At 46.2% G+C, this 27,222-nt stretch overlaps 1 protein-coding gene across 1 annotated transcript; it reads right to left on the bottom strand.

Moving 5' to 3' along the window:
• Positions 1 to 24,593, bottom strand: CRTAM (cytotoxic and regulatory T-cell molecule). The gene is made up of 11 exons (XM_015421664.1): positions 24,569 to 24,593; positions 22,322 to 22,468; positions 19,794 to 19,946; positions 17,088 to 17,231; positions 15,764 to 15,925; positions 14,611 to 14,685; positions 12,940 to 13,032; positions 10,229 to 10,327; positions 7,418 to 7,561; positions 2,884 to 2,964; positions 1 to 59 (listed from the first exon to the last, which is right to left on the bottom strand). Exons 1-11 carry the CDS (start codon positions 24,591 to 24,593, stop codon positions 1 to 3), a joined length of 1,182 nt encoding a protein of 393 aa, XP_015277150.1.
• Between the last annotated feature and the right edge of the window lie 2,629 nt (positions 24,594 to 27,222).

A 27,222-nucleotide genomic window follows, 5' to 3' on the forward strand; every position in this document is an offset into this window, starting at 1 on the left:
TTACGAATTCACTAGCATCAAGGCCAGGACAGTGGATGGTAGACCCAAACAGTTGAAATCTGAAAACACAAACAGAGCACCAAGAAGATATAACACCACAGTGAAGAACAAGCCCAGGATAAGTGCTCTGGATGAGTTAACCTTGGCCTGCCACCTTGCTTCTCCTTTGAGCATGTATACAAAGAGAGGCCAGAGATATGGCAGTTTGATGTCCATATGTATGCCCTAGTGTTAGCAGGTTCCAAAGGCAGTGCAAAAGGGGGAAAAGGCAGCTCTGTTGGGGATCCATGAGGATCTGCAGTGTTCCTGAGCGTCGCAGCTCATAGGAAGAAGACCTGCCGGTAATACTTTACTACCTTACAAGATTGCTGTGAAGATATGTCAAAATAATGTGTTGTCAGGGCCTGAAATTGCTGTCCTAAAGTATTAGAAACTCTGGTTAAATAATAACATCCACAAGAAACAGATTCCCAACAGTGTTCACGGTACTGCTATGATTTTGTTAAAAAAATTGCAATATGCCAGTCAAAAATAGAATCAAGGTGCAGACGGCTCTCATTTTATGAGTCACTTCTGATTCCCTAAAATCCTGTTGGGAATTCAATATTGGACAAATATTTGCAAGGCGGCACGCTGCAGAATAAATAGAAAAGGATGCAGCCCAGCGCCACAGCTATGGTACGCAGTCCAGTATTGTCAGTAGGGACTGACGGTTACAGATCTGTCTCTCTTATGTAGGGCAACTGTTTCTCAAAGACTGATCCGTTTGACCCTTCTGAATTCTTCGATGATGTCCGCCATGAGCCTTCAGCTCCACGCTTCATACTGGACTTCCAACCGACTACTGGGGGAAAAGTAAATACATATTTATTAATTGTTTTTCTTCCACTAAATAGAGAAATGTTTGCTTTGGCCTCAGCCACAGTCAGAATAATACTCAGAAAATGTGAATATTCAGAAACCATTCCTCTACTTGAACCTATAGGTGATCAGAAGGAAGAGACTAGGTTCTGGTCTTGGGCTTGGCTTTTCAGCTTACTGTGGGGAGAAGGAACCAGGTGAGCCAGGAGTTGATTCCAGGCAATGTTCCCTCTAATTTTCCCCTCTACTGAGCAGAGCAGTTCACATCCTGAGCAGAATACAACGGCTATAATCTTAAAATGGGCAATGGGCAGATTACTGCTAAGCAGAGCTTCCTGTGTTAATGAGCAGCCGCTCATGTGCACAGCTTAGAGGGAACATTGACAGGTAAGGGTGCCAACTGACTGGGAGGAAAACCCTTCTTGTCTCTTTAATAGATACTTAATGCGTGGAAATGTGCAGTTGAAACTCTGCCTGGCATGGAGGTAAATAACACCACCTGGTAGATAACAACCTGTTAAACCTCTATTAAGGGGACATGATATTTTTCTCCAGGCCAATTGGCAACCCTAGTTCTGGGGTGGTGGTGGCCAAGTTAGTTTGCTGTAGAAACCCCCCCAAAACAAACAGGGCCCTTAAAGACCAACAGTTTTTTTTTTTTAATTCTAGTATAAAATATTTGTGGACAAAAACAAGATTACAGGCATTTGAAGATTCAGGATTAAAAACTTCAGAGCATAAAATATGTATAGTCACTCAGGTTTAGAATTAGATATGACTAGGAAAAAGTCCCGTTGTGGAAATAAATACAACGAGCCTAGAAAGAGGCTCTGGGCGGGTGCCCCGGCCTTGGACACTCAGTGTCAATTTGCTGTGGCGACCTCAGCAGGGTATAATGACACTGAGTCCACCATTTTCTCCAGAGGAACTGATCTCTGCTACCTAAAGAACAGTTGTAATTTTGAGTGATCTTCAGCCCTCACCTGGAGATTAGCAACGATGGTTCCCCAGAAGGGAATGGTTGGTTTGGAGGGTGGAGTCTATGGCTTTGTACCTGTCCGAGGTCCCACGCCTCCTGAAACCTCACCCTCTTTAGGCTCCATCCCTCACATCTCCAGGAATTTCCCACCTGGAGTTGGCAACCCTATCTCCTTCCCAGCCAATCATCAACGTACCTTTATTTCCCCCTCACTCTTCCGCTTTCCACCCCCCACACACCTGCAGCCTCTCTCGTGCTCTGAAGCCCTGACTGCTACGTCACATTGGCTGTCATACGGGGGCCACCTCAGCAGCATATAAGGATACAGAGCCCACCATTTTCTCCAGGGGAACTGATCTCCGCCGTCTGGAAAGCAATTGTAATTCTAAGTGATCTCCAGCCCTCACCTGGGGACTGGACACGTTTTACCTCAGAACAGCAAACTGTTTAGAATGTTAGAGGCAAAAGCCAATCAAGTTGCATATGCAAACGACCTCTGTGTTCCGAGGCAAAGGCCAATGAGGCTGCATATGCAAATAACCGCTGTGTTCTGACTGGCTATGGAGGGGAGAGGAACAGCAAACTGTTTAGAATGTTGGAGGTGAGACTCAAGCAATGCAGCCAGTGGATAGGGACAGATTCTGAGTGACACACCAGGGCACCAACCAATTCCGGAGCGTGTGGAATGTTCTAGAGAAGTGCCACCACCATTCGCCTTTTATATATAAGGGAGATGGTCTGGAAGGTCTATTAACTACCATATTGTCAAGTAGACCAAGATGAGGGTCACTGTAAACTTGAGAGGGGTGTCCCAGTGCCTTGTGGGGCAATTTATAGCCACAACTTCAGACTACGTGACACCCTCTTTTGTCTCACACATGGTAAGTTCTAGAAACATCCTGAGGGGGGTTGATTTGGTCAAGAGGCTGCTTTGGGACAACCACAGTGCTTAAAATTTCACCCATTCGTACTTGCACTTTAAAAATTCAAATTCTTGCAGACACATGCTCACACGTGTGCTATGGCTCTGTTGACTTACTTACCATGTTTATTCTCCTGCACGTGATTGTCTTCATTAGGCCTGGCTTTGTAGCTCTCCAGTGTCAGGTCTGAAGAATCGTTTTCTGTGTGGATGACATCCAGAAAGAAAATAATGAGACACAGTAAATACGGCAGAATTCTTCACAAAGAGCACTCTTTGAATACAATCCTAAAGCCACCGGGGGGGAAATCCTATTGATCATCTGTTTATACTTGCTTAGCATTTCACTGTTTGTCAGTTACAGGGCAATCCTAAGAACTTTCCTGGGAATAAACCTTATGGAATAGACCTGTGCAGGATTCTGACTAGAGCTGTTTATGATAACTAGAATGATAAAAGGATTGGAACACTTTCCCTATGAAGAAAGGTTAAAGCACTTGGGGCTCTTTAGCTTGGAGAAATGACGGCTGAGGGGTGACATGATCAAGGTTTACAAGATTATGCATGGGATAGAGCAGGTAGAGAAAGAAGTACTTTTTCCCCTTTCTCACAATACAAGGACTTGTAGGCACTCAATGAAATTGCTGAGCAGAGGGGTTAGAACAGGATAAAAGGAAGTACTTCTTCACCCAAAGAGTGATTAACACATGGAATTCACTGCCACAGGAGATGGTGGCAGCTACAAGCATGGACGGCTTCAAGAGGGAATTAGATAAACATATGGAGCAGAGCTCCATCATTAGCCACAAGGTATATCTAGGAACTCTCAGTCTGGGGCAAGTGATGCTCTGTATTCTTGGTGCCGGGGGTGGGCAACAGTGGGAGGGCTTCTAATGTCCTGGCCCCACTGGTAGACCTCCTGATGGCACCTGGTATTTTTGGCCACTGTGTGACAGAGTGTTGAACCGGATGGGCCACTGGCCTGAGCCAATATTGGCTTCTCTTATGTTCTTATGATTGCTCTCCAAAAGCAAGATGGTGGTTGGGTCTGGAGACCTACAGTAGGATGGAGAGTGCAGGACTGGCTTGCATTAAAGCTAAGGTGGTTAATGGTACGACACGAAACAGAGTTACATCTTTCCAAGCCTCTTTAGGATTGCCCTGTTAAACACCTTAGCTATAACACAAGCCAGTCCTAAATTTTCTATTCTACCATAGGACTCCAGCCCCAACTGCTATGCTGCTTTTAGTGCTAGAACGTGTGTTCTAAAATGGCCACTGTATGTAAACAGGCATGAGAGCTCCTTTAAAATTTGCCCATGTTCTCACATATGTAGCAACATTCATTTAAAAATGGCCGCTAAAACATATCTGTTTTCATCAGGTGAACCTTTCTTATACTGAGTTGGACTCTTGGTCTATCAAGGTCAGCTTCATTTACTCTGGCAGTGGTTATCCAGGGTCTCAGTTGCAGTTTCATATCACTGGCCCCAGTCACACGTAAGGTTTTGGGCCGGTAGAAGGACGGTTCGGGGACGCAGCAAAAGGGTGCGATCCCACCACAACATCTGGGAAGCGTTGTGCTTCCGTCCCTGAACCGGCCCTTCCGCGCAAAACACCGCATCAAAACAGAACCACCTACCTAGGTGGTTCATAGCGAAGGGGCGCTGCAAGCCGGGCTGTCGGATCGCCGGCACGCCCTTGCGCCGGCGCATCCCCGGCTCCTAGCCGAACTGCGCATGCTCCGACATGCACAGTTCGGCAGCCTCCCCGTCCGGACTGTGTTATCTCCCCGGCATCTGATCGTGCCAGGGAGAAAAGGCGCCGCGGCTCAGGGGATCCGTGGGATCCCGCCGCGGCGTCTCAACTGTGGTGTGGCTTTTAACAGCCGCACTTTTCACTCTGTTTTCCCTGCCGTGTGGCAGGGGCCACCGTCTACCTGACCCTTTTAAAGGTAAAGATGGTGGAATTTGAAGCTGGGACCTTCTGCATGCAAAGCAGATGCTCTGTCGCTGAACCGAGGTCATTCCCCTATTGGTAGTTGATGTGTCTGTAAATCTTTAAGTTGGGTTTTATGCCTTCTGCTTTCATTACTTGCGCTTTTAGTGACGGTGTTAACTTTGCTCCTTTTAAGATATACTTTGTGCTGCTGTTTCAGAGGGTAGGCTTGTCAGTCTGCTGTAGAAGAGCTAGATTCGAATCCTGTAGCACCTTAGAGACCAACAAGGTTTTTGGGGCAGTGTTCCCTCTAAGCTGACTTAGTGTGAGCTAGCTCACAGTTTTTTAGCCTCCAGCTCACCCGTTTTTGTCTTGGCTCAGGAAGGATGGCTCCAGAGCAAGCTAATTTATGCAGCAGCCAAATTGCTCGCTCACAACTTTAATGCCAGCAGCTCAGAAAGGAGAATTTTTGCTCACAAGACTCCACAGCTTAGAGGGAGCATTGTTTTGGGGTCTAAGCTTTCGAAAGTCAAAGCTCTGGCAAAGGCAGCGTTGACTCTCCAAAGCTTATACCATGGAATCTTGTTGGTCTCTAAAATGGCACTGGACTCAAATCTAGGTTTCATGAAGTGCCTCTTTGGCTGGAGTTTTTGGGATGGAAATGGTCAGAGGTCATTTCGGGGGGAATCGCGGGGGATTGCAGTTCCCCCGGGTGAGGTATGGGGGGCGGGGCACATGACGAAGCCCCGTCCCCTGCTTCCGGCCGCCCTGCTTCCGGCCCTCATTCAACCAGGAGGAGGCAGGAGAAGAGGGAGGGTAAGTTGCTTCCTCCCTGCCTCTCCCCACCCCTGCCTGCCTGGGGCCAGGGAGGGCCTTTGCGGGGCTTCCTTGCACTCCCGCTGGCCTTGCAGGTCCACCGCCGGGCCCCTCATGGGGCTCGGCAGTGGAGCTGCAAGGCCGGCGGCGGCCGGGACCGTTGGGGGCAGGGTGTGTGGCCTTATGACACACGTCCGGTGATGCCAGGGGGTGTGGCATATGCTAATGAGTTATGCTAATGAGTTCCCCTAGCTCTTTTTCTACGAAACGACCCCTGGAAATGGTTATAAATCAATAAAGGGCAGCTGAGTTTGAAGGGGCAGTAGCCGGAAGATGCTGCCCCATGGCCCCTCATGCTTGGAGGCTGTGAGCAGAAATCACAACCAGTGTTCCCTCTAAGCTGAGTTAGTGTGAGCTAGCTCACAGTCTTTTAGCCTTCGGCTCACGCATTTTTGTCTTCGCTCAGGAAGGCGGGCTCCAGAGCAAACTAATGTATGCAGAAGCCAAATCGCTCACTCACAACTTGAATGCCAGTCGCTCACAAAGCAGAATTTTTGCTCACAAGACTCCACAGCTTAGAGGGAGCATCGATCACAACCTCTCATTTGAACATCATGATGGGCCAACTCCGAGTCCTTTTATGAGATGCTAAAAAAGGTAGCAGTGTTCCCGTGCACCTTGGTGTTTAGTCATGCCGGCCACATGACCACAGAAATGTCTTCGGACAGCGCTGGCTCTTCGGCTTTGAAACGGAGATGAGCACCGCAACCCTAGAGTCGGATGCGACTGGCTTTCGAGCGAGGGAAACCTTTACCTTTTAAAATTTACCAGAAGACATTTTTGCTGTGCCTGTTCACGTGGCGAATAGTTGTTTGAATGCGGTGAAAGCTGACGTTTAACATTTAATTCATAATTGTAGATTCCGTTTCCTGCTCTGATCGGTCAGATACCAGCTCTCTCCACATGAGGGTGCATTCAAACCGAATATCTGTCATATGAAACTGAGCTAGTAAAATAATCTTATGGAGAGTTTTTACCTGTTGAAAGGTTATTTAAGAACTGGATTTGAGCTGCACTCTCAGGAAGTCTTAAGTAAGGATCAAACGACTTGCAGAAAACCACCACCCACTTTGGAAATGTGTTCTATTAATGGATTGATCTCACTGTCCACAATGAATGCTATTGTTGATTGCTTGCTGAAGGACACAGCCTACATTGCAGGATTGTTGTAAGGATAAATTGGGGAACAGAGAATTATGCATACTGCTCTGGGCGGCATAAAAATGTACTGTTTATTTGATAAAATCTGGCCCCGGTCACACTGGGAGAAATAGGTGCGGCCAAAGTGCGGCTTTTTTGAGCCGCATCAAAAGAGACGTGCGGCGGTGGGATCAGACAGATCCCCCCAGCCGCCATGCAGGTCCTCCCCGGCATGATCAGATGCCGGGAGGAAGCCATGGACCGGAGAGCGAGGCCAGCCCGCTGCGCATGTGTGTGCATGCACAGTTCGGCAGGACCTCGCATGCTGCGGGAGAGACAGGCGCGCCGTCGATCAGACGCCCATCCCTGCAGCGGATTTTCAGGTAGGTAGTAGTGTTTTCTATGGGTTTTTTTGATGCACAGTTTTGTCCGGAAGGGACGGATCAGGGACAGGTGCGCGCCGCTTCCCAGATGTTGCGGTGTGATCGCGCCCACTTGATGCACCCCCCGATCCATCCCTCTTGCGTGGCAAAACCTCCCATGTGACCGGGCTTCTATTTATCTTGTCGTTCTGCCATCACAAGAGGCACCAATGCAATTAAAACATACCTAATAAAACCATATTTTAAAGCCATTTAAACTTACAACTTCCCCACTCATACTAGATGAATGGAAAGATGCAATTCTCCAGACTGCCTTACCTCTCTTCCACTCTCTGTGTGCTTTCCACAGTTTCACCACGAAAAGCAGGACTGCAACAAACAGAATTGAAAGTAGCGTGGCCACAAGGATCGGTAATAACTTGCTGGGCTTCTTCACGATTCCTTCATGGGTAAGGTTCGTTCCTGTTTTTCAAAAGTACAGTGTGTTTTAATGCATTTGGAGTACCGTTTCCTAATAACAAGGTATTTATTGATTGCTGGAGAAATGTAGTATTTCATAGCAGCGGTGCTTCCTGGAGAGGATATGTTTGGTGTGGAGAGGCTGTGTTTGGATCCTGCGTGGCAAGCAAGTAAAAACTTAGAACAAAGTTTGCGTCCAGTGCCACCTCTAAGATCAACAAAGTTTAATTCTGGGTATAAGCTTCCGTGTGCACGCTTATATCCAGAATAAAACTTTGATGGTCTTAAAGGTGCCACTGAACTCAAACTTTGTTCTGTTGCTTCAGACCAACGCGGCTACCCATCTGAAAGTAAAAACCTGTGCGTTCACTGCTGTTTGGAGCACCCTTTGAAGCTGCCATTTTCTTCAGGGAACTCACTGCTGTTCTGTGGAGATCAGTTGCGATCCTGGGAGAGCTCCAGACCCCACCTGGAGTTTGGCAACCCCATTTGTTGTGGATATGGTCTGATGTTTGAATGTGCTCTTCAGGTATCCCTGGGCTGTCCTTTGGAATTCCCTTCCAAGGGAGCTGCTTCTGTCATTGCAGGATTTGGAAGACAACCAGAATTTCTTTCTTCTAGGTCAGGCAATTATGATACTGTGGCTGTAACGAATTTAGCTGGACGGGGACTGTCTTTTGTTGCTTGTGTTGGTGATTTTCAGTGATATTTTAATTGGCTTATGCACGGCAGTTGCTGTGATAGCTTTTTTATGATTCAAATTTTTTAATTATTTTTTGTCATACAAAATAAGGAAATATTGTCGGTGTGTAAGTTTCAGCACCTAGATCTCCCAGATCTATTTGACAGCTGACAGATGCTATTGACCAGATCCAGCCAGTTTAGACTTGTCTGGGCAAAGACACAGTCACAATGAGTCAGCACTGTCCTGATTGGCTGACATATGTATATATGTAGAAATGTACCAATGTACTGTTCCCCTTGTTGATAGATGGAGTCTGGCGAAGCACTTTGTCTGAGGATTGTATATACTGTAAGTGTGGTTTACTATTGGAAGCCTCTGGTAAAAGACAGTCTGCTGTGCGTGCAAAACTGCTTCAAGGTGCTGGTTCACACAAACACACGCACTGCGCGACAAATATAACAATACGTCTCATATTAAGAAATTACAATGCTATGATCATCTACATAATAGCTGTGGAATTAACATATTTCACAACAGAGTTATACCTTTTATCAATTTCCATACTGTGATAGCTTTTTGGCTGGAAACCGGGATGGGGGCAACTGTTCCTGCAGGAGAAGTATACGGGGGATAATTTTGGGCTGCAGGTAGAGCAAGGAGGTGGGGAAGTCGCACTCCACTAACAGTTCAATTCGTGGAGATTTTTCTTGGGATGCTGCCTGTAATGATTTCATGTTTTGGTGTGTGTGTTTCTTTAAATGTTTAGTTTGATTGCAGTAATATGAGAAGAGTGATAGAGGGAGACAAGTGTGATGCAGTGTTCCCTCTAAGCTGAGTTAGTGTGAGCTAGCTCACAGCTTTTTAGCCTCCGGCTCACACATTTTTGTCTTAGCTCAGGAAGGATGGCTCCGGAGCAAACTAATTTATGCAGTTGCCAAATCGCTCGCTGACAACTTGAATGCCAGTAGCTCACAAAGTAGAATTTTTGCTTACAAGACTCCATAGCTTAGAGGGAGCATTGGTGTGATGTGATTGGCTGATGACTGAGAGTGTGGGAGGAGGGGTGTCTATGAGAGTGATTCTGTGTGTGAAGTTTGAAGAGAGAGCATAGTCTTTGAGTCTATTCTGTGTGAATAAGACAAACAGTTTTGTCTGTGTGAATATGAGTTTTGAGTCTATTCTGTGTGAATAAGACAAAGAGTTTAGCCTGTGTGGCTATATAAATGAGAGAGAGAGAGATTAGGCTGAGTGTCTACGCCTGTCAGAGTGGAGTTTGGGAGTATGAGAGACTGTGTGACACCAAGCTTTGCCAGTTATATTTACAAGTTCCTTTCATCAGCAATAGTTCAAAATAACCAGAAACCTATTTTGTTCTTTATTAAATAAATCATTTTTTGTTTAAACTTATCCCAGAAATCAGAATAGTCCTTCCTCAGGGCCACATAGTCCTCTGAAATGCCCAGACCCTAGGTCATTCTACCAAAAGAGAGAGATTTGGAATTTTTAATTCCTGGTGGCAGCAGAAATCTACCAAGTTTAGGTACACAGAGAGTGTTTTCAAGGTAAAACTGTCTCCCCAATAAGCAAGGACGCCACACTGCCCCTTGTATTCTCTTGGGAGACCCTCCAAATCTTTGACAAAGGTCATCTCTATAGGGAACCTATGGCAGGGCTGTGCTGGAATACACGTTTTTACGTCCAGAAACAGTTGTTCAGTTCTAACTTACCACTGGTCATGTTGGAATTCAGAATAGCAGTAGCTTCAGGACTTGAGGATGGTGTTTGTGTACTCGAGTTTCTTTCTGTTTCATTTAATATTTTGTCAGGTTCTGTTGAAAAATGAAAGAGGGAAAGCTTGTATCTTGCAATTCCCAGGGGAAATGAATCACAGAGTGGCTTGAAGGAAGCTGTGCATGTTGGACTATAAACGGGAATTAATTTCATTTTTTTGTATGGAAATTATGGTTTAAATTGCTTTAGCGTACTGTTGGTGGCAGTAAAGTTCAGAGCTCCTGCTTTGCCGCTGGTGGGTGTTGCTTCTGTTTTGGAGCTTCCTTGCGTTATGTTGAATACATTGCCTGCTCCTGTTGAAATGGAAAAAGAGAAGGGTTATTCCCAAGAGGGAGGGATGTTGATATGGCTGCGTAATCATTCATTTATTCTTTTTATACACCCTCCCCTTCTATCCCTTAGGCCCAGGGAAGCAGACAGCTATTTCATCAATATTTCAATACAACCCGTTCAGCAATCAGTACAATCCATTCATCAGTTTCATCAAAACTGATCTCTGTCCCCAAGAGCTTGCATGCTACTAATTTCTATTTTCCTTTTATTCTTTGCGGTTTGCCTGTCGATGTGGCTATATTTTGCTGATTCCTTTTAGTGTGCAATTTACTTGTATTGTTCTTTTATAATTTAAAATTATGTCGTTAGCTGCCCTAAATTACATTTTTATACGAAAAGTGCAGGATATACATGCTTTAAAGAAAAAAGGTTAAGTTTAGAATGAGGCAAAAGCTGACTCCAAGATGAGAACTTTGTATACTGGCTTCAGGCGGCAAACACTAACAACAATTACTAGCACTTTACTATGATTTTATAATTTGTTTTCATTGCAATTATGTTTTTAATGTGACTATCTGCTTTTATGTAAGCCGCCCAGAGCCGGCTTCGGCCAGGAAGGCGGGGTAAAAAATCTGAAAAATAAATAAATAAATAAATGATACACTATTGGCACCGCCTAACACTTCCAAAAAAGCTCTTTCTTTTCCTTCTGTTCTGTTCCCTTTAATAATTACCAGACCACAGAGACATGGCTAAATAATAAATAATACTACAATAATTAACCCTTCAGACTCTGTTCCCTCCTATACTCATTTTAAAGGACTGTGGCTGCGGTCACACGGAGCATTAGCCACGCTACTGAGACGGATGATAGGCGGATTTTCCGGGCGCGATCATACCGCAACATCTGGGAAGTGTAGAGCTCCCATGGCAAACCCGAGGCTTCCTGCCGAAGATGCGGAGTTAAAAACTAGTACCTTGGAGGTACTAGTTTCCGGAAACCACGGGGCAAGGGCGGGCGTCTGATCGCATTTCCAGTGGCATCCAGCGCCCGCCCATGTCCCCTCGCAAAAAGGTTGTTTTTTTTCCCAAGTCTTCACGGAATGCGCACACGCACCCAACGGCCCATGCGCACACTTCAGTTTAAAAACAAAAACACAACCCCGTTTGCCGCGCCGCTTTGTCACTGCGCCGCAGGATTGCTGTGTGATCAGCACCTCCCCCCTAACCACGGGACCTCGACGGGACCTCGAGGGGACATCTGATCTCGCAGCCACGGGTTATTTTGCTCCGGGGCAAACAGCCACGCTTCCCCCCTGCATTTTCCGGCCCGTGTGACCGGAGCCTGTGTTAAGTAGCCTGCAATGAAAGGAAGGATCCCAGTCCTAGCTGATGGTGTTGGCCAACACCTGAATGGCCAGGGTCCGGCCTACCTAAGGGACCGCCTCTCCCCGTACATTCCCCCAAGAGCACTGAGATCGGGGAACTTCCATCGCCTGGAGGTTCCAGGCCCCCGGGAAGTGAAATTGACCCAGACCAGAACTAGGGCATTTTCGGTGGCGGCTCCCATCTGGTGGAACGAGCTCCCGGAAGAGACTCGGGCCCTGCGGGACCTAGGGCAGTTCCGCAGGGCCTGTAAGACAGAGCTCTTCCGCCAGGCCTTTGAGGGGGAGCCGCCGCCATCACTGTTCCATCAATGATATCCTAACTACCTACCCCATGTTGGGGTAGTTGCCGCCCAATAGATCTGGAAAACACTCTTCCTGGAGCTCCTGCTACGAAGAACTTGGCCGCCAGTGTGGGACGTCGTCCATCTTGGATTTTATGTAAATAATTTTAGCACCAAATTTTATATCAGATATATTGTTTATTATGCTGCTGTTGTATTTATATTTTAACCTTTGTAAGCCACCCCGAGCTGAATTACTAGATGGGGCAGGATATAAATCTCAATAATAAATAAATAAATAATAATAAACAGACATGGTGTTGGCGAAGATTCACCTGTATGATGGTTTAAATTTTTCTTAAAAAATACATAGCCTCATGCAATGCTCCCTCTAAGCTGCGGAGTCTTGTGAGCAGAAATTCTACTTTGTGAGCTACTGGCATTACAGTTGTGAGAAAGCAATTTGGTTACTGCATAAATTAGTTTTCTTTGGAGCCATCTTTCCTGAGCTAAGACAAAAATGTTTGAGGTGGAGGCTAAAAACCTGTGAGTTAGCTCACACTAACTCATCTTAGAGGGAACACTGGTCTCATGTTAAAGTTACTTTATAAACTGTATTCGTCGTATCATAGTCACCCTAAACATTGATCCCATTGGGTTTTCATTTTACATTTGGAAATTATTGGTACTTTAACATACCAGTGGTGGAATTAGGATTCTGAGTCGCGGTTTCATCACTTGCAGATGTTGTGTGAGCCCCAAAGTTTCCTTCTGTTATATTAAAAATGTTGCTCGATTCCGCTGCAATAAAAAGGGTTTATTCCTTTCATGTTCCATTAGGAATGTATGTTGCAGTACTGATACTGTGCAGCGAATAGCCTGAAGGAATTTGTGCGGGTCAATATAACTGCAGGAATTAATTCCATTTTACGTTTGGAAATTATTGTTAATTACATGACGTACCGTTGGTGGTGGCAGAGTTTGGAGTGTCCGCTTCGCTGCTCGGGGACGGCCTTTGCATCCCGAAGTTTCCTTCTGTTACATTTAATACGTTGTCTGATAATGTCGGAATGAAAAGGGAAATGTTATTCCTTTCATGTCCCTTCAGAAATGTATATTATAGAACTGATATTACAGTGAATGGCTTGAAAGAAGCTGTATTTATCAAAGTAGCAGCAAAAATTAATTTCAGCGGAACTAGGCTGATTAATATTGGCTGAGAGCACTAGAAAGTGTTCCTTTATTTCATTTGAGAGTAGAAATTGCTGCATGTTCAGAAATATCACCCACCCAACCCGTTCCTGGAATACATGCAGGGGTCCACAAATTGCAGCTGGGCTTGGCGTGTGTGCATGATTGTGTGTGTGTAAAGTGCCATCAAGTCACAGATGACTTATGGCAACTGTATAGGGTTTTCAAGGCAAGAGACTTTCAGAGGTGGTTTGCCATTGCCTTCCTCTGCCCTGCAACCCTCAACATTCTTGGTGGTCTCCCATCCGGCTCCTAACCAGGGGCGACATCAAGCCCAATCACCCAACTGGCAGCCAGTGCAGTTGGCGTAGCACTGTCTGAACACCCGCCCGCACAGACGTCGCTGTCAGCAAGTGTGCTGTTGCATTCTGCACTAGCTGCAGGTTCCAGATCAGGTTCAAGGGCAGCCCCGCATAGAGCAAGTTACAGTAGTCCAGCCTGGAAGTGACCATTGCATGGATCACTGTAACTAAGTCCTAGGAGGTAAGATAGGGAACTTGTAGCCTCACCAGCCGGAGGTGACAAAAGGCTGACCTGGCAACAGTGGTGACCTGGGCCTCCATTGAAAGCGAGGCATCCAGGATCACCCTGAGGCTCCTCACTCTCGGCGCTGGCGTCACAGATGCTCCACCAAGTGTTCGGAGCCAGATTCCTGATCCCAAACCCCCACAGCTCAGGTACAGGACCTCCTTCGTTGGGTTTAATTTCAACTGGCTCTGCTATAGTCATCCAACCACGGCCCCCGATGCCCTGTCCAAAACATCTGGGGTGGAGTCCAGCTGGCCATCCATTGACAGATAAAGCTGGGGGTCATCAGCATACTGATGCCACCCCAGTCTAATCCCCCAAACCAACTGGGCGAGGAGGCGCATGTAGATGTTAAACAGCGTCAGAGAGAGGATGGCCGCCTGCAGCATACCACATTTCAGTGGGTACTGCTGAGATATCCTCTCCCCAAGTGCCACCCTCTGTCCAGGTGTCTCCAGAGGTCAAAGGGCTGTCAACTGCAGCCACATAAAGGGTTATTATGACCTTGAAGAATGGTTTGTGCAGATAAGTTTTAAAATTTCATTTCAGCTCTAACCCACTAGATAGGTGTATACATGGTTTATTTAAAAAAATACCCAATATTAGGATAAATTTTGCATACTCTTAATTGAAGATAGATTCAGGTGGGTAGCCTTGTTGGTCTGAAGCCAGTGGCACCTTGAAGACCAACATAGTTTAATTCTAGGTATACACTTTTGTGTGCGTGCACACGAAAGCTTATACCTAGAATTAAACTTTGTTGGTCTTACTTGAAAGGTCATTGATTGATCAGAGTGAACTAGAGAATTTCCTTTGTTGAAGATTGTTGGGGGCACTTCACTTTCTGTATTTTACCTGTGTGATGCCAAGGATTCTTCAAGCTTGTCGTACCAAATTCAGATGTAGTTGGAATGATGTCTGTAGTAGACTCTGGAAAATTTAAAACACACACACACAAAAAAAAATTTAACCAAACTCTGTAGTTCTTCCCCATAAGACCACATTCCATTTAGCCATCCACTTAGTCTCCAGTGACACATGTCATGCCTGCCCCAGACGTGGCCTCAGAAGCAGGGCTTGACAGCCAGGGACAGGAGGACTTGGCTCCTTTAACAGAAGAAACTGTAAGTCCTGAGGAGGATACCACTCAGCAAGAGCCACCTGAGGTCGATCAGGTACCGCCGAGCACAAGTGCATCACCACCAGACTCTCCTCCACCTGTCAACAGGCTCCGAGACCGAAGGCGTCAGGAGCTGAATGAGAGGCGAAAGGCTGCACGCATGCGTGGTCGAAGCTCGCTTAGCCCTGAGTTTTGACAGCAGCCTGGACATTGTTTCAGGGAGCTAATGAGATAATGAGCCAGCACGCTATTTCAGCAGACCTGTTGCCTTGAGCACACCGTGCTGGCACCGTTGATGTCAGGACCAGATACTCTGTGTGACCTTGCTTCAGATCTTGCGGATTCTTCGGTTTTGACTCGGTTGGTGTTTTGGACTTTCGGCATCTGTTTATCTTCTCCTGATTTACGGCGACCTGACCCTTGGCATTTCTCTGACTACGGCTTCAGCTCTGCACTTACCGGGCTAAGCATGATTTATGGACTACAACTCTTGGTATGTTTTGACTGTGGCTGTGTTAAACTGTTTGGGACTTGTTTGAAAGGCTTTTCTGACTGAACTCTTGGCTGACCCCTGGACTGGCTCTCAGACCTGCTTTGCTAACTGTTGCTCACTGGACCTGACCGTGACAACACAAGTCACAGAACAAGGCCTCACCTGCCAGTCAATAAATGACTAGGCTTAGTACAAGAGTTGGAAGAAATGGCGTGGAGACCATCATGAATCACCTTGATTTCTGCACCATGTGTTTTCTGCTTGGTTGACATCCATTCTGCCATCCACCCGCTTTAGGACATGTTTAATGAGAAGACAGGCTCTCCTGGTCCTCTCTTTTCTATAATCAATGTTTACGCTGTAAAATGTCGCACAGATACAACCACTGCACTTACGGATATGGCTAAGATGGACAGCTGCGGTTAAATTTCCACTTCCCAGAGCTTTGTGGCGAACAACACAAGTCATAGTAGACTTCTGGCTGAAAGTATGGACTGTCAGGGTGCTGGTTGTGTTGCACTTCTTGCCGTTGTCTTCACACTGATGTTGGGTGTCACCTAAAACATATTTGGGAAGGCAGCGGGGGGGGGGGGACAGTCTCTTGTGAAGTACTTTCACACACATGCTGAATAATGCGCTTTGAATCCACGTTCAATCCACGTTCAATGCTCTTTAGCAATTGTTTGCAAGTAAAATCCAGTTGCAAAGTGCATTGAAGGTGGATTGAAAAGTGCATTGTCTTTAAGACTTTGCCGCTTTATCAACAAATGAAGGCCTGTAACCAAAGGTCTATGACCCTGCTCTTGTTTTATTCCTCCGCCGCTTTCACACTCATGCCCACTTCAGCCATTCTCCCAGAACACTTCCACATTTAAGTTTGTTATTTTAGGCCCTGCTTCTTGGATTCCTCCTGTCCTAGGATTTTTGCCAGCATTATGCTGTCTAGTCATGCCTAGAAACTGCTGTGATTGGTGAGCCCCTCTGTGACAAAGAGGCAGGCAAACCAATCACAGCCGGAGGTCTTTCTGACTGGATAGCTTCTCTGTGCAGACAGGTGAACCAGTTGCTGCTGCAGACTTCCTTACTGCCATCACTACCACCACAAAAATCCCATAGAGATCTATGTTTGGATGATCAGGTTGATTGCTATCTTTAAGGTGGAGAAAGAGGGAGGAGGAGGAAATTGGATTTATACCCCACCCTTCACTCGGAGTCTCAGAGTGTCTTACAAACTCCTTCCACTCCCCACAACAGACACCCTGTGAGGTAGGTGGGGCTGAGAGAGCTTTTTCCAGAACTGCTCTTTCAAGAACAGCTGTGCCAGAACTGTGGCTTGCCCAATGTCATCCAGCAGCTGCAAGTGGAGGAGTGGGGAATCAAACCCGGTTCTCCCAGATTAGAGTCCGCGCACTTAACCACTACACCAAACTGGTTAGGGTTGTCAGGTCCTGCCTGGCCACTGGTAGGGGAGGGGGGAGGGGAAGGGTTGCCAGATCCAGGTTGTGAAACTTGTGTAGATTTGGGAATGGAGGACAGGGAGGGCAAGGCCCTCAGTGGGATATAATGCCACAGAATCCGCCCTCCCAAGCATCCATTTTTCTCCAGGGGAACTGACCTCGCACCTGGAGGCTGGCATCCCTAGGCAGCAGTGCAGATGTCAGAGAAGTTATTAACAAGCAATGTTTACTCCATCCAGAGAGGGAGCGAATTAAAGCATACCAAAGAGTTCCATCCCATTGTCCAGCAGCCATGTTATCTGAGGAGGTGGCTTGCTCCCCCAAGTGGAGCACCTTAAGACAATCTTTTCTTCTCCACTGTGGACTCTGGTTGTCAGTTCTTCCAGCAGAGGTTTGGAGGGAGCAGCTGTAATGAAAAGACAGATGAATGGATTAAGAAACCGAATTCTTCCCGCTTCAGTTTCAGCACAGCGAGTGGTGAAGAGCTGGTCATGGATTGTTATATGCCCACATACAATAGATCTGATTCTCTCCCAGGGGAAAGATGCAGCTCATTCACGTTCATGATCCTTCCAACACAAAAAGAGTTGACTGCAATGGGTTTAGTATATTTTATTCACGTCCCTGGGATACCAGATCACCGCAGGCTGTGACAGCAGCCATGAAATTAAAAGACGCCTGCTCCTTGGGAGGAAAGCGATGGCGAACCTCAACGGCATGATAAAAAGTAGAGACATCACCCTGCCAACAAAAGTCCGCATGGTCAAAGCAATGGTATTCCCAGTAGTCATGTATGGCTGCGAGAGTTGGACTATAAGGAAGGCCGAGCGCCGAAGAATACATTCTTTGGAACTATGGTGCTGGAGAAGACTCTTGAGAGTCCCTTGGACTGCAAGAAGATCAAATCAGTCAATCCTAAAAGAAATCAACCCTGACTGTTCCCTGGAAGGCTAGATCCTGAAGTTTAAGCTCAAATACTTTGGCCACCAAATGAGAAGGGAGCACTCAGAGGAGAAGACCCTGATGCTGGGAAAGATTGAAGGTCAAAGAAGAAGGGGATGGCAAAGGATGAGATGGTTAGACAGTGCTATCGAGGCAATGAACATGAAATTGAGCAAGCTTCAGAGGACAGCGGAAGACAGGAGGGCCTGGCGGGAGCTGGTCCATGGGGTTGCGAAGAGTCGGACTCGACTGTGCAACTGAACAACAACAAAGACCAGCACGTATAGTACAAAAATGGTAGATAAATATATATAAATAGATAAAACAATATGTTACACTAAGAAATTTTCACAATCATAGAATAAATTTCAGTGTTGAAAATACGGAGTCATGGTTCTCATAAATAACAGAATTGGGTTGGTCCTTCTGTATATTAGTTAGATATTTCCTCCAGTTCAATGCCAACCAACCATATTTAGCAACTTCGTGTGTTATGTCCTGGCTCGTATCAGACAACATTTTAGAGGGAAGTAGAGCTCCATGTCTCCCTGAATAAGCTGAAAGTCTGGGCAATATATAAACTTAAATCAAATAGCAACTACAGCTGTGTAACAAACAACGCTACAGAAATATGTAATTATATAATTGGGATGTAAAGGACAACTTAATTTGCTTTGACAATTATTGAAAAGTTAATGTTATTAGATGAAAGTTAATTAAGAGAAAGAAGTGTTACCGATAGATTAAGATTAGAAGATAAGGAAAATAGAAAAGGACTAAGAAATGGGCTGGAGGTTGGAGCACTGTGGGAAGCCAGGGGGGGAGGGGAAAGAGAAGAAAGGATGTATAACAAAATAATATGTTGTATGTTTGAACTAATAATATATCCTAATAAATTGTTTTTTTGGGGAAAAAAGAAATATGTAATTATATTGTTAATGATAGATAAAGCAGTAAAGTCCATACAAGTGAAGGTTTAACATACAAGTGAAGATTTGACAGAAAAAATCTTCAAATTACATTGCATATAGCATATAGGAATGTAAGTTTAACAAAGAAGTCTTCAAATTACATGTAGCATATGAAAAGATCAAACAATATAAGTTCAGCAGAGATGTCTTCATGTAGCATATAAACGAAGAATCCAGATGTTATAAACTTCGTTTCGTTGAACTTCCTCAGTAATGACAATGACTAATCTAAACTATACACAAAATTGATTGCATCAACTTCTGAAGTAATGGGTAAAGATAGAGTTTCTAAAAGGTCCTTGTATTAATGGGCAACCAGTCCTATTCCTTTAGTGGAGCTTGCTTCCGTGGCTTTTTAGTCTGCTGGTTCTGCCCCTAAACAAGAAGGTTGGAAGGACCACTATATACAAAAAGGGGAAGAAACTATCCCTAATTAAGCTCACTTAGGCTGTGGCCACACGTTGACCTCTTACTGCGACTTGCTCCTGCTGTCGGTTTATCCACGACTTTTTTACCGGATAAAAACTGGTTACACGTCCCTCTTTAATTGCGTGATGAGTCAGACAGCCACGCCGCCCAATTGGTGGTGCGGGAATTTTTTTTAAAAAAATCATTTGCACATTATGATGTGCATAACTGCGCATGTGCTTAATGGCGGTCGCCGGGGAAAAAGAAGAAGACCAAATCGCACTCATTGTGAGAAGGGGAGTCCAGATAGGGGAAAGTGCAGAATTGGAGCAGAAACACCCGGAAAGTACTCATTTTTCCGGGTGTAGGAAAACGCAGGAGAGAACCGGGAGCATTGCGTGAGTGAACCCGCTTCGGGGTGGGAGGTGGATTGGTCTGTCTGATCAACAATTTTATATGCGAGAGGGAACAGCAGTGAATCCCGACCAAAACAACCTTGTGACGGCAGCCTTAGTTTTCAATATGCTGTGCCATTGGGCCACCACTGGGTACCCACTGGTATCAGCTATATGGGCAAACAGAACTCGATCAGCCTGTCCCTCTTTGCTCGCTCTCATATATTCAAAGCCAGGAGTTTAGGAACTCACCTAAAACGGTGACATTCACTTGCTTGGTTGTGACTGTTGCACCGTAATGGTAACATGTGTATGGTCCTTCATCATCTGTTGTGACGTTGGAGATGCGAACTGACAACTGGTCCTTTGACGAATTAATAAGCTTATATCTCTTATCCTTTAAACCTGGGGAAAGAGCATTGTAAAAATGGAAAAGACATTAACAGGTCATTCTTCAGAGCTTTACACCAGGGTGTGCCACATCACTCGGGGGTGAGACCAGGAATGGGTTTCATTGCAGGGGTGGGGAGAGCAACCGTGGCTGTCAAAAGTTCAACGGCTGGGCGCAGGGGACACAATGGGGACCCAGGAAGCAAGGAAGGCATGGTCCCAGGCCCAAAGGAGATCCGCTTAGCCTCGACCAGAGTCAGAGCCTTTTCTCTAATTTGGGAGAATGTTTAAGGTTGCCAGCCTCCAGGTGGGGCCTGGGAATCTCCCGCTTTTACAACTGATTTCCAGATGACAGAGATCAGCTCTCCTGGAGAAAATGGCTGTACATCTGACGGTGCCCATGAACTGAGAATGGTGCTGCCATCTTGGATCTTACACAGCCAGGGAAATGCTGAGGTCCCTCCCCTACCCAAAATCTGCCCTCCCCAGGCTCCACCCCCAAAATCTCGAGGTATTTTCCAACCCAGAGCTGGCAACCCTAGGTGGAGGTGACCCTTTGTTGGTACAACTCTTTCTTCCTAGCACCAGAACAGCATTGCAGGCTCAAAAGCTGTCACAGTTTATGGCCAGGGGTGTTGTACTCATTTGTTATGAGGGCCAGATCTGACATAAATGAGACCTTGTCGGGCCGGGCCACGTGTGTCATAAAATGTAATGCCAGGTAGTGAAGATATAAACTTTATTAAGGACACAAACACTTAAAATAAAAACATGCTTAAAACATTAGCACTTGCAATATTTTGTTTCTTTAACAGTGTCTGATAACTGACACCTCTTGCTCTGAATTATTGCATCAAAATGTCTGTGCTGTTGCAATCTTGAGTATGCTGTCAGGTGTGTATCTGTAAGCTGCAAACCTACGATGACGCAGCAGTAGCAGAACTGGAAGAAGCAGAAGACAACCAGTTCCACTGCGGGCCTGACAGAAGCCCTCCGGGGGCCTCATCTGGCCCCTGGGCCGCATGTTTGACACTCCTAGTTTATGTGATAAAGCAAGTGTAATGCATCTAATAAACTATGCCGTTGGGGGTATAGGAAAAAAGAGCACTACCTAATGTTTTCACTGGCAATTAAAATTCCAGTGCCTCTACAGAAAGCGACCTGCTCAAGAAGATACACACAAAATCGCATGTGAACTAAAATGGACCTCCAGTTTTAATCCAGAAAGAAACTGGGTATAAAAGATCTGGGAAGCACTGTTCTAGAATAAAAATGGCATACAATGACGTTACAAAGTTTGAGTCCAGTGGCACCTTTAACACCAACAAATTTTAATTCTGGGTATAACCTTATACCCAGGCCAGAATTAAAATTAGTTGGTCTTAAAAGTGCCACTGGACTCAAACTTGGTTCTATTGCTTCAGACCAGCACAGCTACCCACCTGAATCATACAATGATGTGTTATCTGAAAGGCTTAAAAATGTATTACAGTGTAATCTGGCATAAACCAGAGCCTGGACTGGCCTCTGCAGAGTGCTTTACACTTCACTGCTCAAGATCTATGCATCTTTGCTCTTGTAGTCAGTGGCGAACCTACATTTTTGGGACCCTGAAGCTTGAACTGTTATGGAGGCCCCTTCACAACCAGCAACAATAGGGCAACATCCAGCAAGGTCCAAAGGGTCTGAATTGACCATCCCGATGTCTTTGGTTCTGATTGGCTAAGGGCTGAGCTGTAGAAATATTAAGCCGTGCGCCAATGAAGGATTCGAGGATCCAGCTGCCAAAATCTAGGCTATGAATAGATTCTGGCAGCTCAGCGAGCCCATACAGCTGGGGATTTGGTTGCTGCAAGCCCCGGAGAAAATTTTGAAATCTGACCAATTACAGGGACATTTTGAGGCCATGTGAAACGGGTGTTCAATCATATTCTAAGGTCAATATTAAGTGCTTCAACCCATTGGCTTATGATTCTGCCACTAAAATAGCCTTATTTTAATCACAAACACTTTAAAAAAAAACCTCCATCAATTTTGTTGAAAAATCCACTCATTAAAAAAAAAAATTGCTTCAGGGTCCCTCCAAGATTAGGGCCCCTGAAGCTTAAGCTTCAGTAGTTTCACAGTAGATCCGCCCCTGCTTGTAGTGGTCTTTTGCGTATTGGAAGCAGTGATGAACACCCTGGAAGGAATTTCTGCTTTCACACTTTGCAACCACAACGGGGCTTCTATCGGGTTGACTTCCTGCCCTGAAGTAGTTGACGGACTATGCTGGAACCAAATGGCAGTGGCATGGATTGAGTCATCTCAATGACTGTACGGCAAGAAAGCCCACCTCTTGTCCTCAGTGCAATGGGAAAATGAGGGCACCTGCTCCCACTGACGCTTACCTAGTTGGCGGTCGAGAAAAATCACGAACCAGCGAGGGTTGGACCACTGCAGAGCAGATGTGTTGTCTCCAGCCACCACACAATGCAAGTCCAGATCCTGACCTTCTACCACCGTTAGGCTTTCGATGGGAGTTTCTAGAAAAGCCTCTGTCAAAGAAAGTGGATTTGTGAAATGTCTCTCTGGGACAGGCTGACAGAGTTCCAGAGAGACACATGGACATATGAAGCTGCCTAATACTGAATCTAAGGATCCCAAGTCCCCCCAGGGGGCGGGGGAACCCCCGCCCCAGAGGCCCGTTCCCCGGCGCCACCCAATCGGGCCCCAGGGGGAACTTCGCCCTGACGTGCACGTCACCCGGAAGTGACGGGAGGACACCAGGCACGCTATGGTTTTCCCTTGTAAGAGAAACTCTATGGTTTTCCCTTGTATGGCTGTGGCCCCGCCCCCAGCGTGCCTGGCGTCCTCCCGTCACTTCCAGGTGATGTGCATGCGGTGCGCGCGCGCTTCGCGTGCACGCACGCACACCAGACACCGTCCGGGAGCCCCCCGCTCCCAGCGAAGATCGACTTGGCAACCCTAACTGAATCAGACCATCATTCAGCATCTAGCATTCGCTCCGCTGAAACGGAAGAAGATGTGGCTCAAAACCACATTCAAATACCCCGGGGCCAATGCTGTACTGACTGCAGAGTCCCCCTGAATGGCCATAAAATAGCCATAAGTCTATGCAGACAGCAGTGTCCCCTCTAAGATGAGTTAGTGTGTGAGCTAGTTCACAGTTTTTTAGCCTCCGGCTCACACGTTTTTGACTTAGCTCAGGAAGGATGGCTCCAGAGCAAACTAATTTCTGCAGTAGCCAAATTGCCTGCTCACAATTTTAATTCCAGTAGCTCACAAAGTAGAATTTTTGCTCACAAGACTCCACAGCTTAGTGGGAGCGTTGGCAGACAGTACCATAAAACTGAGAGATCAAAGGAAGTGAAACCGGCATGCAGTGTGGAGGCTTCCATAAAATCCGACAATCAAAGAAAGTGAAAGTGGCATGCAATGTAGAGGGGAATTTCTGTTCCAACGTGGGTTTGGTAGAACAGCAGAGTGAATGCTAGATGAAGAATGGGCCATGGTCAGTATCGTCTACTCAGACTGGCAGTGGCTCTCCGGGATCTCAGGCAAAGGTCTATCGCATCACCTGCTTACCTGATCATTTTTTAAACTAGAAATGCCAGAGATTGAAACTGGGACCTTTTGCATACCAAACAGATGCTGTACCACTAAGCCACAGCCCCTCTCCGAAGAGACTCTTGTGGGTAAAGCATAACAGCCACCCAGAGTTTCATGAAACACATCAGCCACCTACTGTGTATCAGTATATCTAAGTCAACTTTGGCCCTGTCTGGGATACTTAAATGTGCAGATTGGGGCCACATTGACAGAAGGGGGATATTTGTCTGAACTTGGGGGACCCCCCTGACAGTTTGCAGAAAAATCTGAAACCTTAATTTAAAGAACAAATTTTGAGTCCAGTAGAATCTTTAAGACCAACAAAGGTTTATTCAAAGCATGAGCTTTTGTGTGCATGCACACTTCTTCAGATACATTGAAATGGAAGCTAGCAGTTCATACCTTGAATAAACCAATAAAGGTCTTAAAGATGCTCCTGGCCTCAAAATTTGTTCTGCTACTTCAGACCAACACGGCTGCCCACCTGGATCTATCTTAAACTGGAGAGCCAGTTTGGTGCAGTGGTTAGGTGCGTGGAATCTAACCTGGGAGAACTGGGTTTGATTCCTCACTCCTCCACATGCAGCTGCTGGCATGACCTTGGGTCAGTCACAAGTTCTCTCAGAGCTGTTCTCTCAAGGGCAGTTCTCAAAAGAGCTCTCTCAGCCCCCACCTACCTCACAGCGTGTCTGTTGTGGGGAGGGGAAGGGAAAGGGGATTGTAAGCCGCTCTGAGACACCTTCAGGTAATGAAGGGCGGGGTATAAATCCAGTCTCTTCCTCCTCCTCCCAAAACACCTCACTGCAGCCGTGGGGGAGGGGGAGAGGACTGGGAACCACCTCCTCCCTGCCCTCAGGTAAGCAGCAGCGCTGGAGGCAGACAGGTGGGCGAGAAGGAGCCTCCTCCTCCACCTGCCCGCCTCCAGCATTGTCATCTCAGCTGCCCTCTCCAATGCACCTCTTGCCTGCTGAGTGCCAAGACTGAGGCGATGGCACTGGAGTTATGTTGACGGGGCTTCTACTCACCCACCTGTCCTTCTCCAGTGCCCATCACCTTAGCGGCCCTCCCCAAACTCCTCCTTCAGCTGAGTGCAGAGACCCAGGTGATAGTGCTGGAGGCGGCCGAAAAGAAAACACAACACAATCTGCTACATCTGGATGCAAGTCCCTGTTCCTAGTTCAAAAATTCCATTTAGCCGAGGGCCAAACTCTGTGGTTGCATCTCTGGTTTCTTTTTCTTTTTTAATTTATATTTTTTTAATTTAAGAATTTAATAACACTACAAGGTAAGTACAATAGCTGTCTGCAGATGAAGTACAAAAACAGGTTAGAAAAAACATTAATGCTTAACTATGTCCGGGCTGAAGATGCCAGAGAACTGTATTACACACTACAAAATATTTCTTAAGACAACAATCGTGTAATAAATATATATCTTTGCAGGCAAATTTTAAATCAGTGTTCTGAAAGTTACTTCAGATATTATCTTAGATGTAAGCTGAATAATGTTTCAGGTTCGGGTTTCAAAAGTATATCATTGATTTGTATAAAGGATTTGCGGGAATTACATCAGATTCAGCCATATAGTTAATGAGTGAATACCAGGATGCTATAAATTTTTCTTCAGATTTGCTGGAGGAAAGATTGAGTGTGCTAAGTGATATTTTGGGCATAATGAAGTGGTCCCAAATACAATTTTGCCAGGATTGCCGTCCCATGTGGGAGATATTATGTGTCAGAATGGTATTGTGCCCTTTAGTTGGGGTTGTTTGGACTTTAAACATTTGGAAGCATCAGTGCAGAGACGGGCATATTGGATGTTCCCAGTCTAAATCTTTTCCTCTGGCTACTACTTGGCTTGATAAGGAAGATACACAACCAAAAGACATTCAAAACTTTAGGATCTGCTTGTGCTGCCCGATGAGGAAACCATAAAGACCCGAGACTTGCCATATCGGTAGTGATGCATGCGGCACTAACTTAACCCAGTGATTTGTTTTATTTGGGTCAGCCGAGATCCAGAAGAAAGAGCCATCCTCCATGTAATGTATTCAGCCTGACATGCCCGGACTTGCCCGGGCTGGCCAGGCACAATTCATCTGTAGCTTCAGTCGAAAGACAATGGATCCGAAGGATCCTAGCCGGCCCAATCAGCCGGGAGACCAATGGTTGCCCGGTTACTGTAAATAGCCTATGGGGAGTAGGGGGTGTGTTTAGGTGTACTTGGTGGCGGGTTTTCTGAATGCATATAAACCAGCCTGCGAGCTGGTCAGTGTCTTTGTCCTGAACTAAATAAAGGTATGCTTAGCTGAATCACTCTCCGTCTGCATACTTTTCACTCCAGAAACTTACAGCTTACATTGCAAGCTGAGCTGCGGTCATAGCTGTGGCCTGTTCAGTCAGACATCATGCCAAACTGTGCTTTGGAAATCTATTTCAGAGCTTGGCTTTATCTTTCTGGTTTGTGTAAACCAGGGTTTCCCCAGTATAGACATCGTTCCAAACCATAGCTAAGCTTCCTCATCGTGGCCAAACCAAGCCTGTCGCCTAGTGTAACCTGCTGTTGTAAAAAAAAATAAAAATGGGATAGGCCAGTGATGGCGAACCTTTTAGATTTGAACTCGTGACCCCTGGTTTACAAGACCAGTGCAGAAGAAAGTATCAGCACCAAGAAGCAACGCATTCTTGGTGCTGATACTTCTGCCGAGCTGGAAGAAACGGGGACGGTATCTCCCATGTGTATGGCCTGCGGAATGTTCAGGCGGAAGAAATGGTTGAGTTTTCTTCTGGGCTGAAGGGTATGTCCCTGAACTTGGAACCCGACACCGAGTGCCCAAACTGCGACCCAAAACCCACTTATTTATCGCAAAGTGCCAACACAACAATTTAACCTGAATACTGAGGTTTTACTTTAGAAAAAACAACTCATACATTAACTTAAAATAATCCAAACAAAGTAAGGAAAGCAATCCCAAATGCTTTCGTTTACTTAAAATTATTTGGCAGAGAATTTGACACTTTAATGATGGTCTGGACCTGGTTGGGGAGATGGCACGCGTGCCCACAGAGAGGGCTCTGAGTGCCACCTCTGGCACCCGTGCCATAGGTTCGCCACCACTGGGATAGGCCATGTTGGCTGCCTGGAGGGGTACAGTATGCAATTAAACAGAGAGGCAAGGGAGCGTTCGGAAGTTCCAGCTCTGAAATCGGGCTGCTCCGAGCTTGCTCCGTCAGTGGCTGGGAGAGTTGTGTTTGCGGTTTTCCGTGGGACCTTTCTCAGCTTGGTGGTTTCCTGCCGCTCATGTGGGTAGAGGCCGAGGCACGTCAGTTTTTAAGCTTTGAACTTGGAGAGAAAGGAAACACATGGCGGCACAGACACACACAGCAACCCCGGAACCATTTTATGCGTAATGTCTCTGTGTGAGGCAATAGGAAAGCAGTAACCCTGTTAATCAATGCTTGTTTAATGCAGCCACCCCCCCACACAGTGTGGGGGATGCTGGCCCCTCCCACATGTGGCCCACTGATCCGTGTAGAAAGAAGCAGAGTAGTTTTTTCCCAGATGGCGCCCATCAGTGTTGGGGCCTTTGCACCTTGTGGTTTTCCTATATGCAAGCAATTTCCCCACCAATCAAAGGAGTTCGCCTGGTGGGCATATGACAGAGGGCCTTTTCGGTGGT

Source organism: Gekko japonicus, unplaced genomic scaffold, assembly GCF_001447785.1.
Source record: "Gekko japonicus isolate JY-2015 unplaced genomic scaffold, Gekko_japonicus_V1.1 scaffold750, whole genome shotgun sequence".
NCBI lineage: Eukaryota > Metazoa > Chordata > Lepidosauria > Squamata > Gekkonidae > Gekko > Gekko japonicus.